The following is a 23,809-nucleotide window of genomic DNA, read 5'->3' as shown; positions in this document are numbered from 1 at the left end:
AATTTCTCTTTGGAAGTAGGCAGAATGTGATCACTAAATTACTAAGAGCTGAGAAATGGACACAGAAGTCTTTCTTCAGATGCCACTAGTGAGAGAACAGTTCCAGTAACTGAGGCACCCGAGTTTCTTTTTAACTGAAATGCAAGAGTAAACATTCTAAATTATAGATCTTCTCACTCCATTCATTCATCAGCCTTGTAAGTCAGATAATCTTACTGCATTGTAGACATTTTTATACACAGTTGTGAAATGAAAACAGAAACGAACATGTGACAGCCAAAGTATTCCATCTTTTTGTTACCTCTACAGCTCAGATGTTTTTACAATCTGCAATTTCATGGAGATGATGTGGTCAAATTCCCCAGCTCCCCACAGAGCCAGACTCCTGAGCACACTTGACCCAAAGGCAGAAACACAAGCGCTTCTTTGCCTGGCTACAAAATAACAGTAAGACAAGAAATTGTTCTCACCACTTCTCCTCACATGTTATTTATTACCTAAAATCGTCACTGAACCAGCAAATAAGCTTCTCCAAATAGCTCAAAGAAAAACTTTTAAAAAGCATAAAGCATTTTAAAAAGTCCCTGGCTAAATCAATGTTGAGATAACTGTGTAAGGCTAAGACATAACAAAAGAAACTAAAGGTACGTCGGTATGGTATGTTGGGTTCAAAGTTAAACTCACTAACACTATCTAATAACTGATGGCATTCCTGAGTTTGATATATGTTCCTAATGGTGTGAGGCAATGAACAAGCTCTTTAGCCAAATTAAATCCTAATTATTTGGTAGAAATTACTTTATAAATCCATGTTGGAACATTATAGAACATTCAACTGTGTCATTCTGAAACTCCTCAGAGACTTCAATGAAACTCTCGGATGGTCTTTCCCTTAGTGACATCAAATACATTGTGTTATAGATGTTACTGTGTCCAAATTTTAAGTTTCCAGTTTCAGGATAGTACCTTTACCCTCCATGTGCCAGACCCAATATCTACTCTTTCCTTATTCTTTACTAAGAGAACTTCAATTCTGTTCAGGGCTCTAAGTGGGACCAATCTAAAACTGTATATATTTCCCTACTCTGCCTTGCAGATAGCAGTGGCCCCTGGAACAGCTGGGCCGATGAAATACAAGTGAAAGTTGCTAAATGGGCTTCTATAAAAGCTCCTTAAAGGCCTGGCCCAGTAGCTCAGTTGGTTAGAGTACTGTCCTAACATACCATGGTTGTAGGTTTGATACCCAGTTAGGGCACATACAAGAATAAATCAATTAATGCATAAGTAAGTGGTTAATTAAAAAAAAAAGAAAAGAAAAACTTCCCTGACCTGAGGGCACAGTGGATAAAGTGTTCTGGCATCAAACTAGAACGCTGAGGTTACCAGTCCACAGCCCTCGGCTTGCCTGGTCAAGGCACATACGAGAAGCAACTACTGCAAGCTGATGCTTCCCGCTACCCCACCATCTACCCTTCTCTGTTTCTTTTTCTTTTTCTTCCTTTCTCTCTCTCCCCCTTTCTCTCTCCTTCTCTAAAATGAATAAATAAAATCTTCAAAAATAAAAAGAAGCTTCTTAAAAAGAGGCTGAATCAACTACATAGTTTGCACCGTTGTCCTTTATCCTTGCACTTCCCTTCTTCCCATCGGACATTGAGACAAGAGGGCGGGAAGAGAGCAGCCATCTTGTGGTGACAGAACCACCACAGGACACACAAGTGACTAAGGAAAAATACCTATTGGCAAACACAGGTACCCCACGACCCTGGCCCGTCTACCTTGACAGGCCCTCTCAGTACCAGAGAAAAAAATAACATCTATTTAGTCAAACATTATTATCTGTTTTCCATTACAGCCACACACAATCTTAACTAACCCTTATTACCAAATTAAGCCTATTTTGACTTCTAAAGAAAAGAAAAAGCCCAGACCAATACTGTTTCAACTAGCTACAATGTAACACTGTCATAATGCAACACAGTTCAAGTTCACTTATTACACAATTGACTATTAAGCCCTGCCCAGGGCGTGAGCAGATGAAATTTGAAATCAAGTGTCTGCAGAGCCCTGGAAGCCAAGTGAAAAACACTGAGCTAACTGTATGATATATGACTGGGAGACAGGGAGAGAGTAATTCCCGGAGACCTTCATATATTAGCCCCCATTATCCACGGGTTCACTTTGTGTGGTTTCAGTTACCCATGCTCAACCATGGTCCAAAAATATAAAATGAAAAATTCCAGAAAAAAGACAATTTATAAGTTTTAAAATGGGTGTCATTCTAAGCAGCGTGATGAAATGTCTCCCGTCCCACCCGGTCCTGCGCAGGATGTGAATCCTCACTTCGTCCAGCGTATCCTCTCTGTATACACTACCCCCCATTAGTCACAGTCACCAGATCAACTGCCTAGGTATCACAGCGCTTGTGTTCGTGTAACCCTTATTTTACTTAATTATGGCCCCAAAGCACAAAAGTGCTTTTCAGATATGCCAAAAAGAAGCCCTAAAGTGTATGTATGTGTATGTACAGGAAAAAAATGTAGTGTGTGTGTGTGTGTATATATATATATATATAGGGGTCTATACTATCCAGGGGGTTTGGGCATCCTCAGGGGTTCTTGGAAGGTATTCCCTGTGGATAAGGAAAGACCACAGTACTCCAGCTTTCAATTCAACTGGCCCCAGAGTGGGCATGCACAGTAAAAAGGCAGGATTTCTAGCAATCGCATATCCATGCAGGCAGTGAAACAGAACTGAAAATGAAAACTACAGCCGGAGTTGTTCTCGGTTCCCGCTGTCACCGTCGCATAAGCAGCGTTATGTAGCCCTACTGAGAGGGAAGGGGCAGAGGAATTATTCAAAAGTTTCTGTGAAAAAGAGAAATTTTCTGACTTACTTCCTTAATAATCGAAAAGGGACTTTTAGTAATATTACAGACAAGTGACAGATCTGCCATTCAGCTTCCATAGAGAATAATAAAAAAATAACTTTTTACAGTGGCCTAAGGACAACTAATTTCCAGGTCAGTGGGAAAATATCCATTCTAGACCAAAATAAATTTAGCTTTTTTAATTAAGTCTAAAATATACAGAATAAAATTTACTGAGTTCACATTAATGACCTCATTTCCACACTTATCATATTTTTAAAAGTGAGAATATGAAATCTTCTAATGATCAACTCAAACAGCAGAATTTCATGAAGTGATCGCTAACTATTTTTAATAATATAATAACATATAATAGTTCATTATAATAGCAGTATATAGGCTATTTTCTTTACACTGACAAGAAAAACAAGAGGGACCATTTTGAACATGACATGCTAATCTACAAAAATGTTTTGTATTCCATTACAAATAGGGTAATTTATTATAGATATTTTTAAAAAGCCACAAACATGGATATTTCTGGCATAAACAATAATAAAGAAATATTTTTTTCATAAATAAATGCCTTTATTCACCCTGTGTATCAGCTGAAGTAATGTGATTTTTTAAATCAGATATTCTAAATACTCTAGTTGTGAATATATTTTATAAATAAAAGGACTAGAACATGAATCAGAGACTGTGCCTGTCTATGTAGCAAAAAGCTCTTTCTGTTATTCTAATTCAGCAAACAGTTGCCTATTTTCACTCAAAAGTAGAGCACCAAAGCAAGATACCAGAATAGACCACACCATAAATACTTAGGCCTCACTCACCTCTATTCTTGTTTTTCTACAGAGGGCAAGGTTTGAAGTCCTTCCAAGGCCATCTGAGGACTAAGTCTAACAAAAATCTCAACTTCTGAATCTAATACTCCTATATGTTAACATTATAGATTAATATAACTCCACGTTTCTGACAACAGACAGATTTTGAATCTGTTCCAGCTGACTAGACCACTTACGCTATTCAACAGCTGGGCATACGATAACTTGGCAACCTGATAATACTCTATCTAGCTGAATGCAAACTCACTCTGTAACCAAGAAACTTTGCCAGAAAAAAAAATCAAAATAACCTCTCTTAAGTCTAAATGGGAATGTAAACTGTTTTGAACAATGCATGATTACAGAAAATGAGCGATTGTACTTTGAAAGTTTGGTGAACTGACACTCCCTACTCAAAGCCTACAATTCTTTTCTGATTAGATCAGCCCCATAGCAAGTCATCAGGGTAAAAAACCCTGTAGTGAAGTCATCGTACTGGATACTGATGGGAAATCATAACTGGCTTCGAAACATCAGGAAACAATGAGTTTTCCAGGTGTCCAGCTTTTCAAGTAATGCACTGGCCAATACTCTTATTTTTCTTTCCAAGGCTAAAAGAAATATAAGACATCTATAAAGCCGAGTATAAACTGATTTTAAAACCATGAAGAAAATGAAGGTTAAGAACCCTTACTTTTTCAGCCAGATTTTGGGCTATATGTTTGAAAAGTACATGTTTAAGTGCAATACTGATCATTAGAGTGTCATTAATATGAAGTGTAGTGAGAACTACAATGGCCTGTACATTTTTAATTTCCTTTTATTTCTAAAAACAACTGAAGAAAAGCTATAAATAATGTCTGTTTCCTCTAGAAAAAGCAAATCAGCACGTTAGTTATATTAGTTTTCAGAATCACCTGAAATCACTCACGTGTCAACAAGGTAAAACTGGATGGGACGAAAAATTCAGCTATCACTTTTTTCTAAAAAATGTATATGCTTTAGTACTTTCAGATTTTATTCTTTCCGACTTTAAAGAGCACAGCTGTAGCCTAACCTGTGGTGGCGCAGTGGATAAAGCGTGGACCTAGAACACTGAGAACCCAGTTCAAAACCCCGGGCCTGCCTGGTCAAGGCACATACAGGAAGCAACTACTAAGAATTGATACTTCCAGTCCCCCCCCACCCCTTTCACTCTCTCCCTCTCTCTGGCCTCTCTCTAAAAATCAATCTCTTTTTAAAAAGTGGAAAAGAAAGAACACAGGTGTATATCTTCAATAAGGTTTACTAGTCTATATTGATAGTTCTCATTTGTAAAGTTCCGGAGACAACTGATTAAGAACCTTATTTTAAAATGGAAAGATAGATGTAAACATGGGTATATTACATGTGCACATACACACATACACAAATTCTACAAACGTGCTGTACCTAAAAATATCACTGCACTTGTGGCAGCATTATACACAAAAGGGTCTTGGCACAAAGGAGTTCTCACTGAACTGTTTACAAAAGTCTACATGGATTAAAAGCATACCAGCAATAAAACATGCTCTAGACAGAGATAAAACATATTTGTGGGTGAGATTTGAGCTTTTAGAAGATCTGGAAAATAAATAGTTCAGGAGCTCATACTTCTGCTTTCTATTAGTAGAAAATTATTAATATGTGCATTTTAACCATATAACCCCAATCAATTTACAGAAATTGATTATCACAAACCCAAAGCAAATATTCAAGATGCAAAACCATTTGAATCTAACCTATGAAATAGACCACTGTTAATATGTTAGCACTCTGTGAACTACCACTGGGTGTGGAGCATTTTAGCAACCACTGTAAGGAGATCATCTGTATACACTGAAAAATAATTTCCTGAGACAATAAAAGAGCCTTTAAGATGAAAAGATGCACTTTCCCTAATTCTATATTTAATCATAAAGTCAAAATAAGCACAATACTAAAATATCAATATTTATCGGTTTGGTATAGAATTTCCTGAACACAAAGGATGGGCAGAATAGCATCTCAATACATACTCTATACAGTTGAAATTACAACAGTCTCTCTGACTAAAGTCTTCCATCCACCACACTACCAAATAATTTTTATGATACATGAAAATATATAGTCTCAATCCATAAACTTTTTTTTCAAATAAGATCATTTTAAGAAAAACGATCTGGTGATGCTCTCCGTGGTGAAACAGTCCATTTAAGAACGAACCCAAGAACCTTTTCTATAGGGTGGATCAATGCCCCGTGCCAAGCCAGAGCAGCAATGCCTTAGAAATCCCACGGAGAATTAATCGCATCCACCTTCCCAGAAAGAATTATGATTATGCGTAATGCTTAAGAGCTTCTACAAGGGAGAGAAAACGCAATGTGCTTCTTGGAAACCAAACCCCTGCCCCCCACTCTACCACCCATCCAAGGGCGTCTCCGGACCGTCGCCCACCCCCCACCCTCCCAGCATTGAGGGAACTGAATCCTATTCAAAAAAGACCTGGTCCATTCCCCAGGTTGGTTCCAGACACCTGTTTACTTGTGCCCAAGCAGTGGTGGCTCCGGTTAAGCAAAAGTAACGGTTCCCTCGCTGGTCCGTGCCGAGCCCCGCAGCCCGAGCTAGGGGAACCACGTACCTTTGTACCTTTCCAGGACATCCTCGTAGGCCTGGAGGTACTCCTGCTCCTCCACGTACAGGTAAGCGGCTGGGGAGAGGTACCCAGCCATGCCAAAGTTTATCTAGCAATGACTGGCCAATTCCCTTCTGCCCCTCGGAACCGGGACAGTCTCTTAGTCAGCAAGACGCAGCCTCGAGAACTGGAAAAGCGGAAGGAGCGGCAGGCTGGGGGAGAGCGCTGAAGCCGGAGACGCAGAGCCGGGGGCGCGAGGGGGCGGCGGGCGCCGAGCCGGCAGTGGAAACGCCCAGGCCCCCCAGCTGGCCGCGGGTGCTGGGCCGCCCGGCTCCCCGGGAGCCAGAGTCGCTCTCGGGTTTCAGCAGCAGCAAATCTCGGCGAGCCCGGGGCGGTGACCAGCAGCGCCACGCCACGACCGGCGGAGGAGCCTGGAGCGCGGTGGGCACGGGCGGGGGCGGAGGGGACCGCAGGCGCCGGGACCCTCCGAGGCCGTGCCGCCAGCCCGGCCGTGCGCTAGGCGCCTGCTCCGGACCGGGCCGAGACCGCGGCGGCCGTGCGGGAGGAGCGGCGCGCTGCCACCGCCCGGGATGCTGCGCGGCGCATCTGCGGCATTTCCTGGCCGCCGCGCCGCAGACACTCGCCCGCGCCCCCGGAGGGCGGGGAGGGCGGAAGGGAGGGGGCGAGCGGCGGTCAGTGCCCCGCTGGCTCGGCTCCGGCCCCGCCGCTCGGCCCCTCCCGTCCAGGCAGAGCCGCTGCGCCCCCGGCCCCCGACGGCGACCCCAGCCGGCCCACCCGGGCTGACCGCACAGCCAAGCACGCCCACCGCCGGACACTGGCCGGCCAGCCCCGGATCCCCAAGGACAAGGTTGCTATTTGGGACCCACAACAGGTGCTTGGGAAACAAAGCCGCAGATCTCGGCCGCCAGTGTGCGCAGCCCCCTGCGGAGGAGCCGGCGACTCTCCCGGGGGACGGGGTGGCGAGGAGGAGACTGGGAAATACTTTTTTTCAGCCTAGCTTTAGGTACAGAAGGACTCAGGCCACTCTGTGGCAGCGCGAAGTGGGAAAAGCACGGGGGTCCGCGCGCGCAGGGGCCCGCACCCAGGGCGCAGCTCCCGTGGGGCGGGCGGCCTCTGCAGGTGGCCCGGCGCGTCAGGGCCTGACAGCCTGGGCGCCTCTGCGCCTGCGCGCCCGGCGCCGCGCCGCAGCCGGAGGACCGGCCCGCGGTCCCTCCCTTCCGCCCCCCAGAGCCCGCCCGTGAATCTGCCGCCGCGCTCCTGCCCGCCAGGGTCCTAGTCCATTTACAGCTCCCCCGCTTACTTTCTCACCTCCCTCTTCACTCGACCCGTTATTCATTCCGCACAGTACAGGTATACACTGAACTGGAGTAAAAAGAGGTACAATTCATTTAACTCCGTCATATCGTATACGAAAGAGGGTGAGTTTAAGGGTCCACTGGAGGAACCAGTTGGTACCGACGTGTGTAAAGGGATATTATTTCAGAGGACTGACTGAAGTCGGGCTGCTTTGGATGGAACCCTGGCTCCTTACTAACTCGGACATGGGCGAGTTACCCTCTCTGAGCCTCTCCTCATCAGTAAAATGAGATAACCGTGCCTAACTCATCAAGTTGCCATATTAAATAGCTTTACATGCTAGCTATTATTTTTAGAGAAACTAGCTCATTGTTCACCAGCTATGACAACTTCACGTCTTGCCCACATCTTCCCTCCCTGTCGTCCTTTCAGATGTGCTGACCTTTTGTCCTTGATGATTTTTTTTTCTTTCTTTTTTTCAGTGTTGCAAATCCGGACCATTTTCCTTCCATTAACTCTTAGACAAAGATGAGCACTCTTGACACAACTGTATACTCTTGAAAGAAAATTTAAGTTTGAAGTGGGAAGCTTTACCTCCTCAGCAACCGGGCCATTCCAAACAAAGCAAGACCACATCCCTCTTTTCTGTTCTGACCACTAGTGACCACTAGTTTATAATCTGAGTTGGCACTCATGTCACTCTAAGCCTTTAGATTCACTAGATTTTCCTTGCATCTTGCTAGGCATGTATGTAACACTGAGTTCATGAAATAACGAACACATATCATAAGAGACTCGGTTTTGAAATGAAAGGGTTAACAATTAGATTCCTAAAAGTCATTCCATTTACAGACCGCAATGTACAGACACAGATTCTCAAAACTGTCTTGTCTCCCTCCAGTGACTAAAGTCAATGAGGGCATTAGTGTGAGTCTTTATCAAAGACTGACACCCCATAGTACATAGTTTTATGAATGTAATCAGTGCAAACTTAAGTGATTTTAACTGTCCATTTAAGGAGCCAGTCAAACAGAAGGCAGTATTTGGGGTCATCTGCGAAAACAGCCTTTGTCCTATGCATTCTTGGAATTGGAAGTATTGGGCCAAACTGCTGATAACAATAGTGTATTCCATGGGGAGGCTGCAGAAGCACAGCAGGTAAGAGCTGGGCCTCTGGAGTCAAGACTGCCTGAATTCAGATCCTCACTCTACCACGTACTAGCTGGATGACCTTGGGAAATCTCCCTCTCTCAGAAGATTTCTGGACTGAAAAAGGGAGAAAATCATAGTACCTACTTCACAGGGTTCTTGGGAGGTTTAAATGAAATAACATTAAGTGCTTGTAAGAGTATCTGGCCATTAGTAGTCTATCATTTATAGAGCACCTTCCATGTGCCAAGGAATTTGCAAAAATTTGCATTCACAATTTTATTTAATAGCCACAACCAAGACCCTTTGGTGAAGAAAACGAAAGTTCAGTAAGTTGTCCAAGAAAATACAACTGGTTACTGATAGAGGGGGAATTAAAATCCAAGTTTTCCTGAGTCCAAAGTCTGCCTCAGCTTAAATCCTTGTATTCCAACTTCAAAGAATTCATATGGGACAAAAAAAAATTAAAATTAAAAAAAATCTGTATTTTAATACACCATTGCCACTGACAACCATGTACTTTTACAAGCACTTGAAGACTGAAAACCTCAACTTACAATGCCCTGTAGCTTAGAACAGCAGAACTGTATTGTTCTTATGTAAAAGGCATTTATACAATGGCTATTTCCTTACATTATGTTATCTTATTCCCACACTGACCCCTCTGAGAAATAGGAAAAGTGTATATTATAGTCTAAGAGAGGGGTAGTTAACCTTTTTATACCTACTGCCCACTTCTGTAACTCTGTTAGTAGTAAAATTTTCTAACCGCCCACCGGTTCCACAGTAATGGTGATTTATAAAGTAGGGAAGTAACTTTACTTTATAAAATTTATAAAGCAGAATTACTGCAAGTTAAAGTATATAATAATAATTACTTACCAAGTACTTTATTTTGGATTTTCACTAAGTTTGGCAGAATAAATCTTTATAAAACAACTCACTATAGTTAAATCGATCTTTTTATTTATATTTTGGTTGCTCCACTACTGCCCACTAGTGGGCGGTAGGGACCAGGTTGACTACTACTGGTCTAAGACTTGAAAACAACGGTTCTCAACCTGTGGGTCGCGACCCCAGCGGGGTCGCCTAAAGCCATCGGAAAATACATAATCATATCAGGTATTTACATTCCGAATCATAACTGTAGCAAAATTACAGTTATGAAGTAGCCACCAAAATTATTTTTTGGTTTGGAACTGAATTGCGGGGTCACGGCATTAGAAAGGTTGAGAACCACTGCTTTAAAATGAAGAAACTATAATACATGTAAAAGCACTTTTAAAAATATAAAATCTGACATATGACACCATCGCCAGTAAGACTTTCTGAAATGTAAACCTGATTATGTCACTGCCCACTTTAAAAATCTTTCAGCAGTTCCCCACCACTTAAGCATAAACAGTCCAATCTCCTCAGTATTGCATGCAAGCGTGTTCACGGTTTCTGCTAGCCCCTACCCAACCCCATGCTTTAGCTCTGCATATTATTAGAAGTTTCTATTTAAACACACCTCCCTACTTTTGTCCTTATAGTTCCAGCCCTCTGAAATGGTTTTCCCTTTCACCCTAATTCCAGCAAGCTCTTTAAATCTCACCTTAAGTGGCACTGCCCCTTGGAAACCTTCCAGGCACCCACAGCCTCCCCTTTTCTATCCACGTTAAACAGTCTCCCCTCTGGGTTCTTTTAATGGGTACTTAGAGCCATTACACCTAATCTTTTATACCATGTTGTTTGTCTAGCAAAACATCCATTTATCATATTAGACTATAACTTCTTTAAAGGCAAAACTATGTGCTTTTCTGCATTTTATTCCAGGGATTCAATAAATATTAAATGTGAGTTAATTATGGTATTCACAGACCATATAGTGTGGTTTGTTTTTTTTTAGCTCTAGACATTTTCATATTCAATTCCATTTTTATGATCTTAAAAACAAAAATATTGCCTGACCAGGCGGTGGCGCAGTGGATAGAGCGTCGGACTAGGATACAGAGGACCTAGGTTCGAGACCCCGAGGTCACCAGCTTGGGCATGGGCTCATCTGGCTTGAACAAAAAGCTCACCAGCTTGGACCCAAGCTCACTGGCTTGAGCAAGGGGTTACTCAGTGTGCTGAAGGCCCGCAGTCAAGGCATATATGAGAAAGCAATCAATGAAAAACTAAGGTGTCGCAACAAAAAACTGATGATTGATGCTTTTCATCTCTCTCTGTTCCTGTCTGTCTGTCCCTATCTATCCCTCTCTCTGTCCCTGTAAAAAAACAACAACAAAAAACACAGGCCCTGGCCAGTTGGCTCAGTGGTAGAGCGTCAGCCTGGCGTGCAGGAGTCCCGGGTTCGATTCCTGACCAGGGCACACAGGAGAAGCGCCTATCTGCTTCTCCACCCCTCCCCCTCTCCTTCCTCTCTGTCTCTCTCTTCCCCTCCTGCAGCCAAGGCTCCATTGGAGCAAAGTTGGCCTGGGCGCTGAGGATGGCTCCATGGCCTCTGCCTCAGGCGCTAGAATGGCTCTGGTTGCGACAGAGCAATGCCCCAGATGGGCAGAGCATCACCCCCTGGTGGGCATGCCGGGTGGATCCCGGTGGGGCACATGCGGGAGTCTGACTGCCTCCCCATTTCAAACTTCAGAAAAAAAAAAAACACACACACAAAAATATTAAACTTTCAAATTCTTTATTACAAAGTGATAAACACTGTGGACATTTTCACACCATTTCTGAACCTCATCCTATCGCTTACTAGTGATGAATTTCAGAGATGAGGTGAGCTTTAAGCAGAATGAGAATGTCTAATAAAATTAGAAGTTGAAATCTTAACATTATGTTTTCAAACTATTCACAGCACAGAACTGCCTCAGATGCCAAGTTGCCTGATCCTCACACTGGGTGATCAGTGGTGAATTTAACAGATACTATATATGAATTTCATAATTTAGTCACATTGTAATTAAACAGATATTTGCGGGCTGGCCCCAAATCTATGTTCCGTGTATGATTATTGATTATAATTGGTACAGCAAATATATTTTTACCACTGTTTATTTTAAACACAGTAGTACACTTCTATACTAGAGCTGCTTGTTCTGTTTGTGGTTTAATTTTGTTGTGTTCTATTGTTATTAATATAATCTTAAAAGTATGTAACTTTGAGGTCTGAATGCATCAACTACCACTAACTTCATAGCTATCCTCACAAATCTCTCAACGAACATCTTACAAAACGTACGACGTGACTGCCCTCACGGAGTTTAGTCTACTAGTATCAGCATCTGCTTGTCCAGTGCATCCCATTAGAGCCCAAGTTCTTTCACACCTGAGTGCACACTTAGTCACTTCCACCAGCTTCCCTTGACAGTCCGCCTAGTAGTCTTCCTCAAATAACATAATTTCATTTCCTCTGATATACATCTACACTGTTCTTTCAAAACCCTTTCCTTCACTACCAAAATCAAGATACCCACCTCTGCCACCACTGTCAAGTCTCTCAAGCTGAACACACCTTCTACTTAACATAAAAATGCATGGGATACAAGCATCACAGTCTGATGCCCCCAACTTTCCACAAAGCCCCAACAACTCCTCTCACCATCCTCCTTTTACCTGTCTCTCAAGCTGAACACATCTTCTACTTAACATAAAAATGCATGGGATACAAGCATCCCAATCTGATGCCCCCGACTTTCCACAAAGCCCCAACAACTCCTCTCACCATCCTCCTTTTACCTGCCTTCCCTTTCTTCTGAACCAAACATCTGATACCTGCACTCTCCCTCCTGATGCCTCAGACTTGCTGGGGGGCAGGCAAGGTGTGGCTCAGTAAGACAAAAAGGCCTCGGTGACTGAACACGTTCTGGTACTCCAGGAGGGTGCTGAGAGCCAGGACTGCCCCGGGTCTCCCAAGCCAGCCCAGCCCTGCTCACTCGCCCTTGCCCTCGGCTCCCAGTCTCTCCATCCTCCATCCTGCCTCCTCCTCTCCTTGCCCCACTCCACCCAGCCTCTTCAAAGGCCTGGGTGAGACCAGCCAGCATCTCACAACACAAGCCAGAAGAAGCTCATGGCTGTTGCCCCAGAAACCCAGAACAGAGAATGGCTGGCTGGGCGCTGTTTGTTTTTCCTGTAATCAGAAAATCCCACTGGGGGGACTCTAGGGGGACTCTCAGCTGCCAAGGTGGCTGGGATCCTGGCTGGTCCCCTACAGCCCCCTCAGAGGAAGATAAAGTAACAACTTTGCTTTACCAAAGGAAGCAAAAGAAACTGAGTGGGGGGGGGGGGGGGAGGCAGAGTTGAGAGTAGGGGAGGGGGTGGGCAGGGAGTCTGACCTGCTGGCTACAAACCAATTTGGAAAAACAGCTGGCCTTTGGCCTTTACAAGAGAGCCCCAAGGACATACTCCATCCTCTCTCATTATTACCATTTCCAAGAGAGAAAAAAAAATTAAAGGAAGGGAGGAACAGCCACCCCAGGAAGCAACTTTCATGCACAGAACATAGACACACACACCACACAGGCAATGCAGGGTTGGAAGATTGATTTCCAAGGTGTTCTCAGCTTTCAGCTAAGTAAGACAAGCCATCACTTCTGGTTCGACTTTTACAGGCAGTGCAAGGGAACACCAGGCTAACACAGAACAGAAACATTGGCACCTGCCATATATTAATTAATCAGGAATGCATGATGGCTAAAACCCTCAAAAGCAAAAGGGGCAATACGCAGCTACAGGCACAAACAAGATGCTGACAGAGACGCTACACTAAAAATAATAATACTAACAGACACAGCATCTGAGTTGCTGGAATGCCCTCTGCATCCTGGGTACCAAACAGCAGGGCTCTACCCTGGTTAATCTGCGTAGCTCAGTGCTCCCAGGAAGAGATGAAAATGCAGGCTCTCATAGCTTCCAGCAAATACACTAAAGTTAATACTGTAGTTTCAGAGTGCTACTGCATGTAAATAGGAAAGTTTAATGCAGATGTGTGTAAATATCTCTTTGCTTTTCAAAGGGATCGATTCATCCAGCCAGAAGACAGGGCCAAACAGCTTAGTCACCAGCAGGCAGGGCAAATCGCTCTACCGATAAATGGGCATAAAGTAAACATGGTCCTCCTCCTCCCCCACCTTGAGCACAAATCTGTGCCCAGTGCCTCCTCTCCCAGATATTGCTCCCCGCTCCTACCCACTCCCACCCTCCATGGAGGAGATGGGTGCATTTCCCAACTCTCATCCTGGCTCCATCCCTGCCCCACGCTCTTACCTGCTATCCTGAGCACTGCCCTCTCAGCGGGGTCCAGCACCGAGCCCCCGTGAATCTTTCTTTTCGATCTCTCGTGTTTAGGCAAATTCCAGGGTAAGGTGTCTCCAGGAGCTGGAGATGCCGAGCCGGATTTCTGGCTGAAATCATCCTCATCGGAAAAATCCGCGGAGGAAGACATAGAGCAGCGATAGGACGCGTTCCCGGAACTCTACAGAGGATGACACAGAAAAAAGCATTCACTACCAAACGCTCACAGATGCTCATCGGTTTCAACAGCCCCCTCCCGGTTCCCATACTGAGTCTGGCATCCTGCACCCTCCTCAGCGCTGACAGGACACACAAACAAGAAATGAAACCCAGGGCTCACCATCTTTTCCTGGCCACAACTCCGACAGGAGAAACAATACCCAGGCAGTTCCAAGACATGGACGATTTACACAGAAGTGTGTGGCCTGCGGTCCGGCCACCAGCTCACAAATGACTGGCCCAACAATGAAGCCAGAATCAACAGCCTTCCTGTTACAAATCTATAGTATTTGGCTCCCCCACCAGGACGGGAGAAACATTTTCCATTACTAGACTGCTGGTTAATTCATTAATGCAACTAACTTGAAGTTTCAAAACAAAGCACAAACGCAGGATGTTGAGTCCCAACTCCTTCCCGTTTCAGGTCGCCTCACCGCCGGAGACTCCTTTCGGACCAGTTTTGAACGCCTGTGTTCTTTATTTAATTTCCTTCGTGAGAGTGAAGCAGGTTACCAGAAAAGAGCAAGGAGGGAGGGAGGGCCGATTCTGAGAAGAGCCTTTTCTTAAGGCTGGGGGAACACAAAAGACGGTTTTCTGGAAGCCTAGGGCAGCTCCAATAAACAAACAGCTGAACTCAGTTTAGAGTTCTTGAGATAATTTAAACTTCTAGCAAAGTAGCGGCTGCCCATGATGTAAATGAGAATGAAGCAGCACAGTGACAGGAAACAGCTCTTCTCAGCTCCTGGTCATTACACGGTGGGATGGGAAACACGATGCTTTTAACCAAGCCCTTCCCCCTGAAGGTTAGTCATCTCTTCGTCTAAGGGGAGCCAATCTGCAGGGACGTACCTCACATAAAAGGGTTATAGCTTCCACGCAGAGAAGAGGCACACCGTGTTATTCCTTCCTTCTCTACTAGGTTAACTTTGTGACTATTTAGAGAGCTTACAATGGAAACAGGGATGCTGACCACCTATGCTGTGAACGCTATAAATAAAAAACTATCCAAGGGAAATCTTCACTTTCCCGTTTAGAATTCCACTTTGCTGAAACTCATGGCGAAGATGCCAACATTGGTAGAAACCAGAATTCCTGAAACGTAACTTGCAGCCACAGATGCCTGAGATGCAAGTAAAGGGCATAAATCAGTGAAGCATGTTCCAGTTTGAAGAAGTCTGAGCTGCTCAGTGACAACTACAGCAAAAACAGGCTGTGTGAGTGACACCCCAACGCGCTCACTGAAGGCGTGTGACATAAACGACAAGAGAATCAGGACTATCGACCTTACCTCAATCTATTCAGACACACTGCTGCATGGGGTCGACACCATCATCTTAAAAGTACACAATATTTCCCACAAAATAAAGCATCTAAGATTTATCTTTACTTATATTCTTTCCTGAAAAAAAAAAAAACGGGTTCCATTTTATTTCACCTAAAATATCATCACCCTGGCAAATTTATTTATTTAAATTTTATATGTTTTCCTAGTGGCAATAATGTAGGTAGACACTCTTGCGGCAAATAAATAAAATTGATTTTCTGTATTGTAGCTAAACTCCACAGGGAGTTGTGAGTGGCCTTAAGTCAGGCACCAAATGCTATCATCAAGCTGATTTATTTTCCATGCTTTTCTGGAACTTCATCTTGAGCTCTCTGAGGCTGGCTTGTTGGCTGGTTCTGTGTAAGTGGGTGACATTCTTAAAGACTTTCAAAAGGGTATTGGGTTTCTTTGGTTGCCTTCTGTCTTCCTTAAAAAGGCTTCCTACCTGTCCTTACTTAAGGTCACCCTTTATCTGTGAGATTATATTTCTTCTTGTTGCCTGAACTATTTTCAATGAGTATGGTAATTTGATTGTTTATCTTTACAAACAGACTTGGAGAATAACAAAGAACTGCTCCCTTCCAAAAAAAAACATGGGTTATTGATTTTTGTAGACTAAATTTTTTTAATGGCCAGAGTCTCAGCTGATTGAACAGCAAAATGGTATTTATGCCATGACATAAATACCATTAATCACACGCAGCCAGATGGGAACAATTACTACCCCTGGACCCAAGGGTGTCGACTGGTGCAGCCTCTAATCTGGTAATGTCATTGGTAAACAGCTAAAAGGGAAAAGGGGGAAAAGAGACAATCAGCAACAGCTCTTTCAGCAATATATCACAGAAAAATATAGACACACACAGAGAGAATAAAAGAAATCATACATATTTATAAATGGTAAAGTCTCTGGTGGGCTACATGGTTCTAGCATTTGAACAATTAAAGTATTAGATTTTTTTCCCCACCATAATTTTCATAAATCCTTTCAAAAATAAAAGGTAAACTATATAAAATTAGGCCCATTTGAATTCTAAAAACTGAGAAGTGATATCTTTAAATAAAGCTGCTTAGAAGTCTATCGATCCTCTAAAACTGTTATACTCTTTAATGATTTGAAATGACTTGCCAATTCATGTCACTACGTTAAGATTTAGAGACAAGAGAATAAAAAACAGTTCTCTTTTTATTTTGGAAAAAGCAAACATGTTCTCTGACCCAAAGTCCAGAGCCTAACCTTTGATGTGGGGCTTGGAGGGGTAAGACAAAAGAACAGGGTGCTTGTGACCAGAAAAAGCCCCGAGTTCCTATCTCTTCTGCTCTTGTTGCCTAAGGTTTGATACCTACAGAAATACAAAGATCTGTGTCCACCAATAGGGGTTCCATAAATTAGAGTTTATACATAAAGTAGACTACTCTGCAGCAATTAAACAAAAATTTTATTGACTTCCATTTAGCAAAGTGGAAAGAATTCATATAGAATGATTTCTTTAAGGAAAAAAAAAGGCCCTGGCCGGTTTGCTCAGTGGTAGAGCATCAGCCTGGCCTTTGGAAGTCCGAGGTTCGATTCCCAGCCAGGGCATACAGGAGAAGTGCTCATCTGCTTCTGCACCCTTCCCCCACTCCTTTCTCTCTATCTCTCTCTTCCCCTCCCACAGCTAAGGCTCCATTGGAGCAAAGTTGGCCTGGACGGTGAGGATGGCTGCACGGCCTCCACCTCAGGTGCTAGAATGGCTCCTGTTGCAGCGGAGCAATGCCCCAGATGGGCCGAGCATCACCCCCTGGTGGGCGTGCTGGGTGTATCCCAGCTGGGCACATGCGGGAGTCAGTCTGTCTGTCTCCCGCCCCTTCTCACTTCGGAAAAATATAAATAAATAAATAAATGTATGTCTGTGCGTGTAGGTGGGTGTCCAAACAGAGATAATTGATAGATTAACAGGTGATAACTAATAACTGTATTAATATATAAAGAGGATTATTTCTGAGTGATGACTATATTATAAATGGATTCTATTTTATTCCTTCTAATTTTATAGTCTACAAGTATACAAAAATGATTACAAAAAATAAAAAATAAAAATATACTGTATCAAGGGTCAGAGACAATATCAAAGTAACTATTTAAGCCTGTGCTTGTAACCATTTTCGGCCCAAAACCACACCAGAAAAGTTGATATAATATATGGAAATTTCTTTGCAAATATAGCTTTTAAGTAACTATACAACAACCTTGCATATATCTTTAAGGGATGCATTGACCTACTGACCCCAGGTTAAGACCCCAATTTACACTATCATCTGTCATCACCATTTAGCATGTGTGCTGAAAACAAAAGAAACAGGAAAGAGCTATGGAGTCCAAGAAAAGAGGAGAAAGGGTAATTAAGATTATCAAGGCAAAGGTAACATAAGCCATAATATTGTTAACATTGGTGGTGGTTTTTTTAATAAAAGACTATGAGCCTCCTATAGACTGATGTTGGATCTCTACAACCAAAAACAAACAAACATTAGTTTGTGAGAAACCAAAAAAAAAAAACCTTGTATTGTGTCTTATTACAACTTAGTTGTTAAAGCAGTTTTAACAATTGAATTAGATCACCAAAAGCTTTCAAAGGACTTTCCTAATAGCCAATTCATTCACCGGGTATAAAAACAACCCAAATCTCCTAAGCCAGGATAATTACATAATGCAACATTTTTAGAAAAAGAACCAAACAATAACTTCTCTAATTGAAACCTGGTGGGAGCTCAGAGATAAGTACAATAGAATTGCCTAAATTGGAAGTTGCCCAGCCTTAGCACCCAGATCCTACAGGAAAGGGCCAGGAAATGGTCTCGCACTGGGCACTTTCTAAATGCAACAGAGAAACAAGTGCAGAGATAAGGGTTTGTGCAGCCAGACTTATAGAATCCCAGAGGTTGGAAACTTCAACTTTCACAAACCCGCATACTTATTTATGATTTGTGCATAATTCCATAAGTATACTCCCAAAAATTTTACAAAATTTTACAAAATACAAAATACATACATATTTTTTAAAACAAAAAGCACATGAGGAAACAATTGGGCAAATCTAGATTGTGAGGCGTTCTACAAATTATCCTGCATTCTTCAAAAAGGTCAATGCCATGAAAAATATACACTCAAAAAGCAGGGACTATTCTAAATTAAAAAGAAAAAAAGCATGACAGCAAATTCATGCACCTTGACTGGATTCTGGTTTCTTCTGTTTAAGCGAAAAAGGCATGCTAAGGACAACTGGGGAAAGCTGAGCATGGATCACCCATCTTTCATGAGGAAACAGTGGGAAATTCTTGTTAATTTCCGGAAGTGTGGTAAGGATATTGTTGTTATGTAGGAAAATGTTCTTAACCTAGAAGACACAGACTGAAGAAATGCATGACATCTGCATTTATTTTCAATTGTTTCTGTAAAAACAGAAAGAATCCATGAATGCGGCAAAAGGTAAACAAAAAGTATTCGTCGTATTACTCTTTGAACTTTTCTGTAAATTTGAATATTTTCAAAATGGAGAGTTGGAGGGAGACACAAAAACAAGGCTTTGTTCACCTTTGTAAAAATGTCGCTGTAGTTAGACCTGTGTGCACAAGCTCTAGACCCCCAGGTTGTCCATGGACAGTCTCCTGTCTCATCGCTTCACTTCACATACCCTCAGAGAAGCGCTCAAGCGCTGGCCCAGGTCAACAGGACACCAGAGAAAGGCCATCCGCTTGCCCCAGTCCTAGCACAGGTTTAGACAGAAGGAAATAAAAGAAGCTCCTGTTATTAATTTAATATACAATCTAGTGAACACACAAATTGGCTCATTATCATATCGTTCTTTATATTTTATGTAAACCAAAACAGACATCAAGATTTCAATGAAGTGAAGTTCCAATTTTGATCCTCTTGACTAAGTAAGTCACGAACACTAACTTCCTACATATAGCATAAAAACACAGGGCCTGGCCCACGACTAGCCTTTCTTATATACTAAGCTTTTTAATTTAAAAATAAGTTGAAAAGCAAAAGCACATTATCCGGTTTCAGAGATTCCAAGAAACACAATCTCTACCACAAATAAATAGACATAGAAGGAAACAGTTAAGGAAAATATAAGAAAATGTGTCTCATTCTTGAAGACAAAGTTAGTGATGATAAATTTGAGGACAGGGTGTTAATTTGAACTTTTTTTTTTTTTTTCAAAACTAGTGGAACAATTCAGGCACTCTGTTACAAATAAATAGCTCTTAATTAACCTCTCAACTGAAAATCACCTTTAAATAGTAAGCGGAAGAGGGCTCTCTGGGTTGGTGAGGCCTCAGTCCCCCCCTCTTTCGGGAGAGTACCATGGGAGCCCTGAACTGAGAGAGGAAGAGGAGCTGGGTGGGTCCTGGGAGGAAAGGGAGGTCAGAGGGAGAGGAAGCTGGAAGGTTCCTGGATCTGACTCAAGGGAAGAGGCTTTGGGAAAAGAGTCAAGGAACTCAAAGTTTCTTTCCAGGTGGAAAGGCTCAGGTCTCCACCTATGAAAGACCACCCCTAGAATTCAAGACACAAACTCTCTAGGGCAGGGGTCCCCAAACTTTTTACACAAGGGACCAGTTCACTGTCCCTCAGACCGTTGGAGGGCCGGCACATACAGTGCTCCTCTCACTGACCACCAATGAAAGAGGTGCCCCTTCTGGAAGTGCGGTGGGGGGGGGGGGCGGATAAATGGCCTCAGGGGGCCACATGCAGCCCACTGGCCGTAGTTTGGGGACGCCTGCTCTAGGGTATAAAGATTGTGCATTGGTTAAGTGACCCTGGTATTATATTCCTGGGGAAAATGAGCTCACTGTTGGGATACAGGAAGGAGAAAATTTCCAATATCATTTTCCTTTATCTGTGTAGGAACTTCTACAAGATAAGTAATAAAAAGACTCATTTACATGAGGAGCATGGCTTCAGATTCTAGGCGGTCTGGGCTTAGTCCTAAGGCATTCTGGACTTTCAATTTAACTACCAGTCTGTTCTAATTTAACTAGCCTATTCCAACTATACAGATCATTAATTGAATGACTATAGTCCGGGACTGTATGAAGCCTTTTCCCTAACTATCCTATTTAGCACTCAGAGTAACATAATAAGGAAACTGATCCTCGGCAAAGTTAAGTATCTTGTCCACAGCCATCCTGTCACCATGAGGTGGAGTCAGGATTTCCAACTGGGTCCTTTGGACCCCAAAGCCTATGCTCTTAACCATGTGTTATTAAGTGCTGTAAAATGTGGACCCAGATACTGAGAGGAACCTATCACATACCCACAGCTCTCAAAGATCTTACCACGTATTTGGGAAGCCCAAAAAGATTAGACTTGTTCTGTGCTCAGTACTAGGCCAAAGGCATGGAAATGACCGGAGACAGGTATCACTTCACAGTCAATAAAAACTATCCAGCCCTGGCCGGTTGGCTCAGTGGTAGAGCGTCGGCCTGGCGTGCAGAAGTCCCAGGTTCGATTCCCGGTCAGGGCACACAGGAGAAGCGCCCATCTGCTTCTCCACCCCTCCCCCTCTCCTTCCTCTCTGTCTCTCTCTTCCTCTCCCGCAGCCGAGGCTCCATTGGAGCAAAGATGGCCCGGGTGCTGGGGATGGCTCCTTGGCCTCTGCCCCAGGTGCTGGAGTGGTTCTGGTCGTGACAGAGCGACGCCCGGGAGGGGCAGAGCATCACCCCCTGGTGGGCGTGCCGGTTGGATCCCGGTCGGGGGTCGGGCGCATGCGGGAGTCTGTCTGACTGTCTATCCCCGTTTCTCCAGCTTCAGAAAAATACAAAAAAAAAAAAAAGAAAAAAAAAGAAAACCTACCCAAAAATATGCAACTACCCAAAAGTGGAAAGGACTGCTTTGTGTGGTAGTGAGCACTTTCCTACTTCGAGGAACCAAGCCTTCACTGAGTGAAATGTTGACTTGACTCCATGCTGTCTTCTAAAATTCTTCAGTCCTATGTTCTCCTACACCTCCATAAAACTTTTCCCCAAATAGATTACAAATGAAAGAAAAACAATATTAAATATCAAAATACTAAAATTGCAAAAAATATCTTTCAAAAGAGCATAGACACCTATTTCTTTTTGCAAGTCTACCTTAATTCAATCATATAAAAATTACAGAAATAGAGACACCAAGAACTAGTTTGCTTTTAAACATCTGCAAATAGTCTTTGCAAACTGGGAGGAAACTTTAATTTGCCTAAAAGAAAAGCAAACATAACTCTGAAAACAGCCTCACAAAACAGAAACATATTAGGAAGACAAACTCAAATACTGAAAACATCTCTTTAACTAGAGAATACTTAATCTTATATTTTAAAGGGGTGTTTATTTACAACAGTCAATTAAAAATATGTCTTGAGCACCCACAGGCTTCTGCTTCCGAGGAGCTTAAAATCTAATTGGGGCCCTGGCCAGTTGGCTCAGAGGTGGAGCATCGGCCTGGCGTGCAGGAGTCCCGGGTTCGATTCCTGGCCAGGGCACACAGGAGAAGTGCCCATCTGCTTCTCCACCCCTACCCCTCTCCTTCCTCTCTGTCTCTCTCTTCCCCTCCCGCAGCCAAGGCTCCACTGGAGCAAGGTTTGCCTGGGCACTGAGGATGGCTCTGTGGCCTCTGCCTCAGGTGCTAGAGTGGCTCTGGTTGTGGCAGAGCAGAGCCCCAAGATGGGCAGGGCATCTCCCCCTGGTGGGCATGCCGGGTGGATCCCAGTCGGGTGCATGCGGGAGTCTGTCTGACTGCTTCCCCGTTTCCAACTTCAGAAAAATACCAAAAAAAAAAAAAAAAAAAAAGTCAACTTATACTTAAATATTATCATCTTGCTATATTATGCTGCAAAATATGTCTTCCAGTGGAATAATATAAAGACATACATAAACTACGGTTTACAGTATCAAGTCAGTTATGGGGGAGAAAGCCACTGGAGCATCCACAGTCCCTTTGGAAGCCAGGATGGAGATACAGTGTTCCCTGCCTCCCTCACTCCTCAAACAGTATCATTTCCAAAATTATTGACCACTGGTAGAGCCATCCTGTATATGTGTTGGGAATGCACTGCTCATTAAAAAAAAAAAAAAAAACAGGCCCTGGCCGGTTGGCTCAGTGGTAGAGCGTCGGCCTAGCGTGCAGGAGTCCCGGGTTCGATTCCTGGCCAGGGCACAAAGGAGAAGCACCCATCTGCTTCTCCACCCCTCCCCCTCTCCTTCCTCTCTGTCTCTCTCTTCCCCTCCTGCAGCGAGGCTCCATTGGAGCAAAGATGGCCCAGGCACTGGGGATGGCTCCTTGGCCTCTTCCCCAGGCGCTAGAGTGGTTCTGGTTGCAGCAGAGCAACGCCCCAGATGGGCAGAGCATCACCGCCTGGTGGGCATGCCAGGTGGATTCCGGTCGGGCACATGCGGGAGTCTGACTGCCTCCCCATTTCCAACTTCAGAAAAATACAAAAAACAAAACAAAACAAACAAAAAACCCCAATAACCATATTTCCCCATGTTTAAGACTCTCCCATGTATAAGACATACCTTAATTTGGGGGCCTGAAATTTGAAAAAAAAAATGTATCACATAAAGTTATTGAACTCAAGTTTTATTCATCATAAAATTCATACAACTCCTCATCTGCCCGAAAAAGCAGGAAATGCAAGTAAAAAGTCTCCAACCACTGTATAAGATGCACCCAGATTTCAGACCCCAAATTTTTCAAAAAAGGTGCATCTAATACATGGGAAAATACGGTAATGGCAAACATTTAAAAATTAAAAATTTTACATTAAAATTCAGATGTGGAACATTGGGCCTAGTAGGAGTTTCCCCTAGTGAGGAAGGATATATGCTTTCCTTCTGACACCATCCTTACCTTACCATGCCCACTTCATTCATGTAGCATACCTGGGCCCTGCAGGCATGTGAGTTTGGGGGCCCTGGCATCAGTTAAGGAATGGGCGACATTGTTGCATTTAGAGAGTAAAGAAACGGGGGTGGGGTGAGAGTAGGAATAATGGTAATCAATAAAAAGGCATGACATTGCAAAAATAAAAAGAAAACTCCAGGGTAGGAAATGAAACAAAACAATAAGAGGGCAGCCCTGGCCGGTTGGCTCAGTGGTAGAGCGTAGGCCTGGCGTGCAGGAGTCCCGGGTTCGATTCCCGGCCAGGGCACACAGGAGAGGTGCCCAT

The 23,809-nt window shown here is 43.4% G+C and overlaps 1 protein-coding gene across 11 annotated transcripts in view; it reads right to left on the bottom strand.

Moving 5' to 3' along the window:
* Positions 1 to 23,809, bottom strand: part of DST (dystonin) — a 502,743-nt gene that overhangs the window by 371,734 nt on the left and 107,200 nt on the right. For 6 of the 11 annotated variants that reach the window (XM_066359128.1, XM_066359129.1, XM_066359143.1 and 3 more), the window contains exon 4: positions 14,045 to 14,252. In XM_066359128.1, coding sequence (XP_066215225.1) covers positions 14,045 to 14,252 — 208 coding nt within the window. Of the gene's footprint in view, positions 1 to 6,334; positions 6,540 to 14,044; positions 14,253 to 23,809 lie in introns of those variants that run through there. The other 5 variants (XM_066359131.1, XM_066359132.1, XM_066359135.1 and 2 more) reach the window with 1 other exon arrangement.

The sequence above is a fragment of the Saccopteryx leptura genome, chromosome 1, assembly GCF_036850995.1.
Source record: "Saccopteryx leptura isolate mSacLep1 chromosome 1, mSacLep1_pri_phased_curated, whole genome shotgun sequence".
NCBI lineage: Eukaryota > Metazoa > Chordata > Mammalia > Chiroptera > Emballonuridae > Saccopteryx > Saccopteryx leptura.
This window is presented reverse-complemented; position numbering and strand designations above follow the sequence as displayed.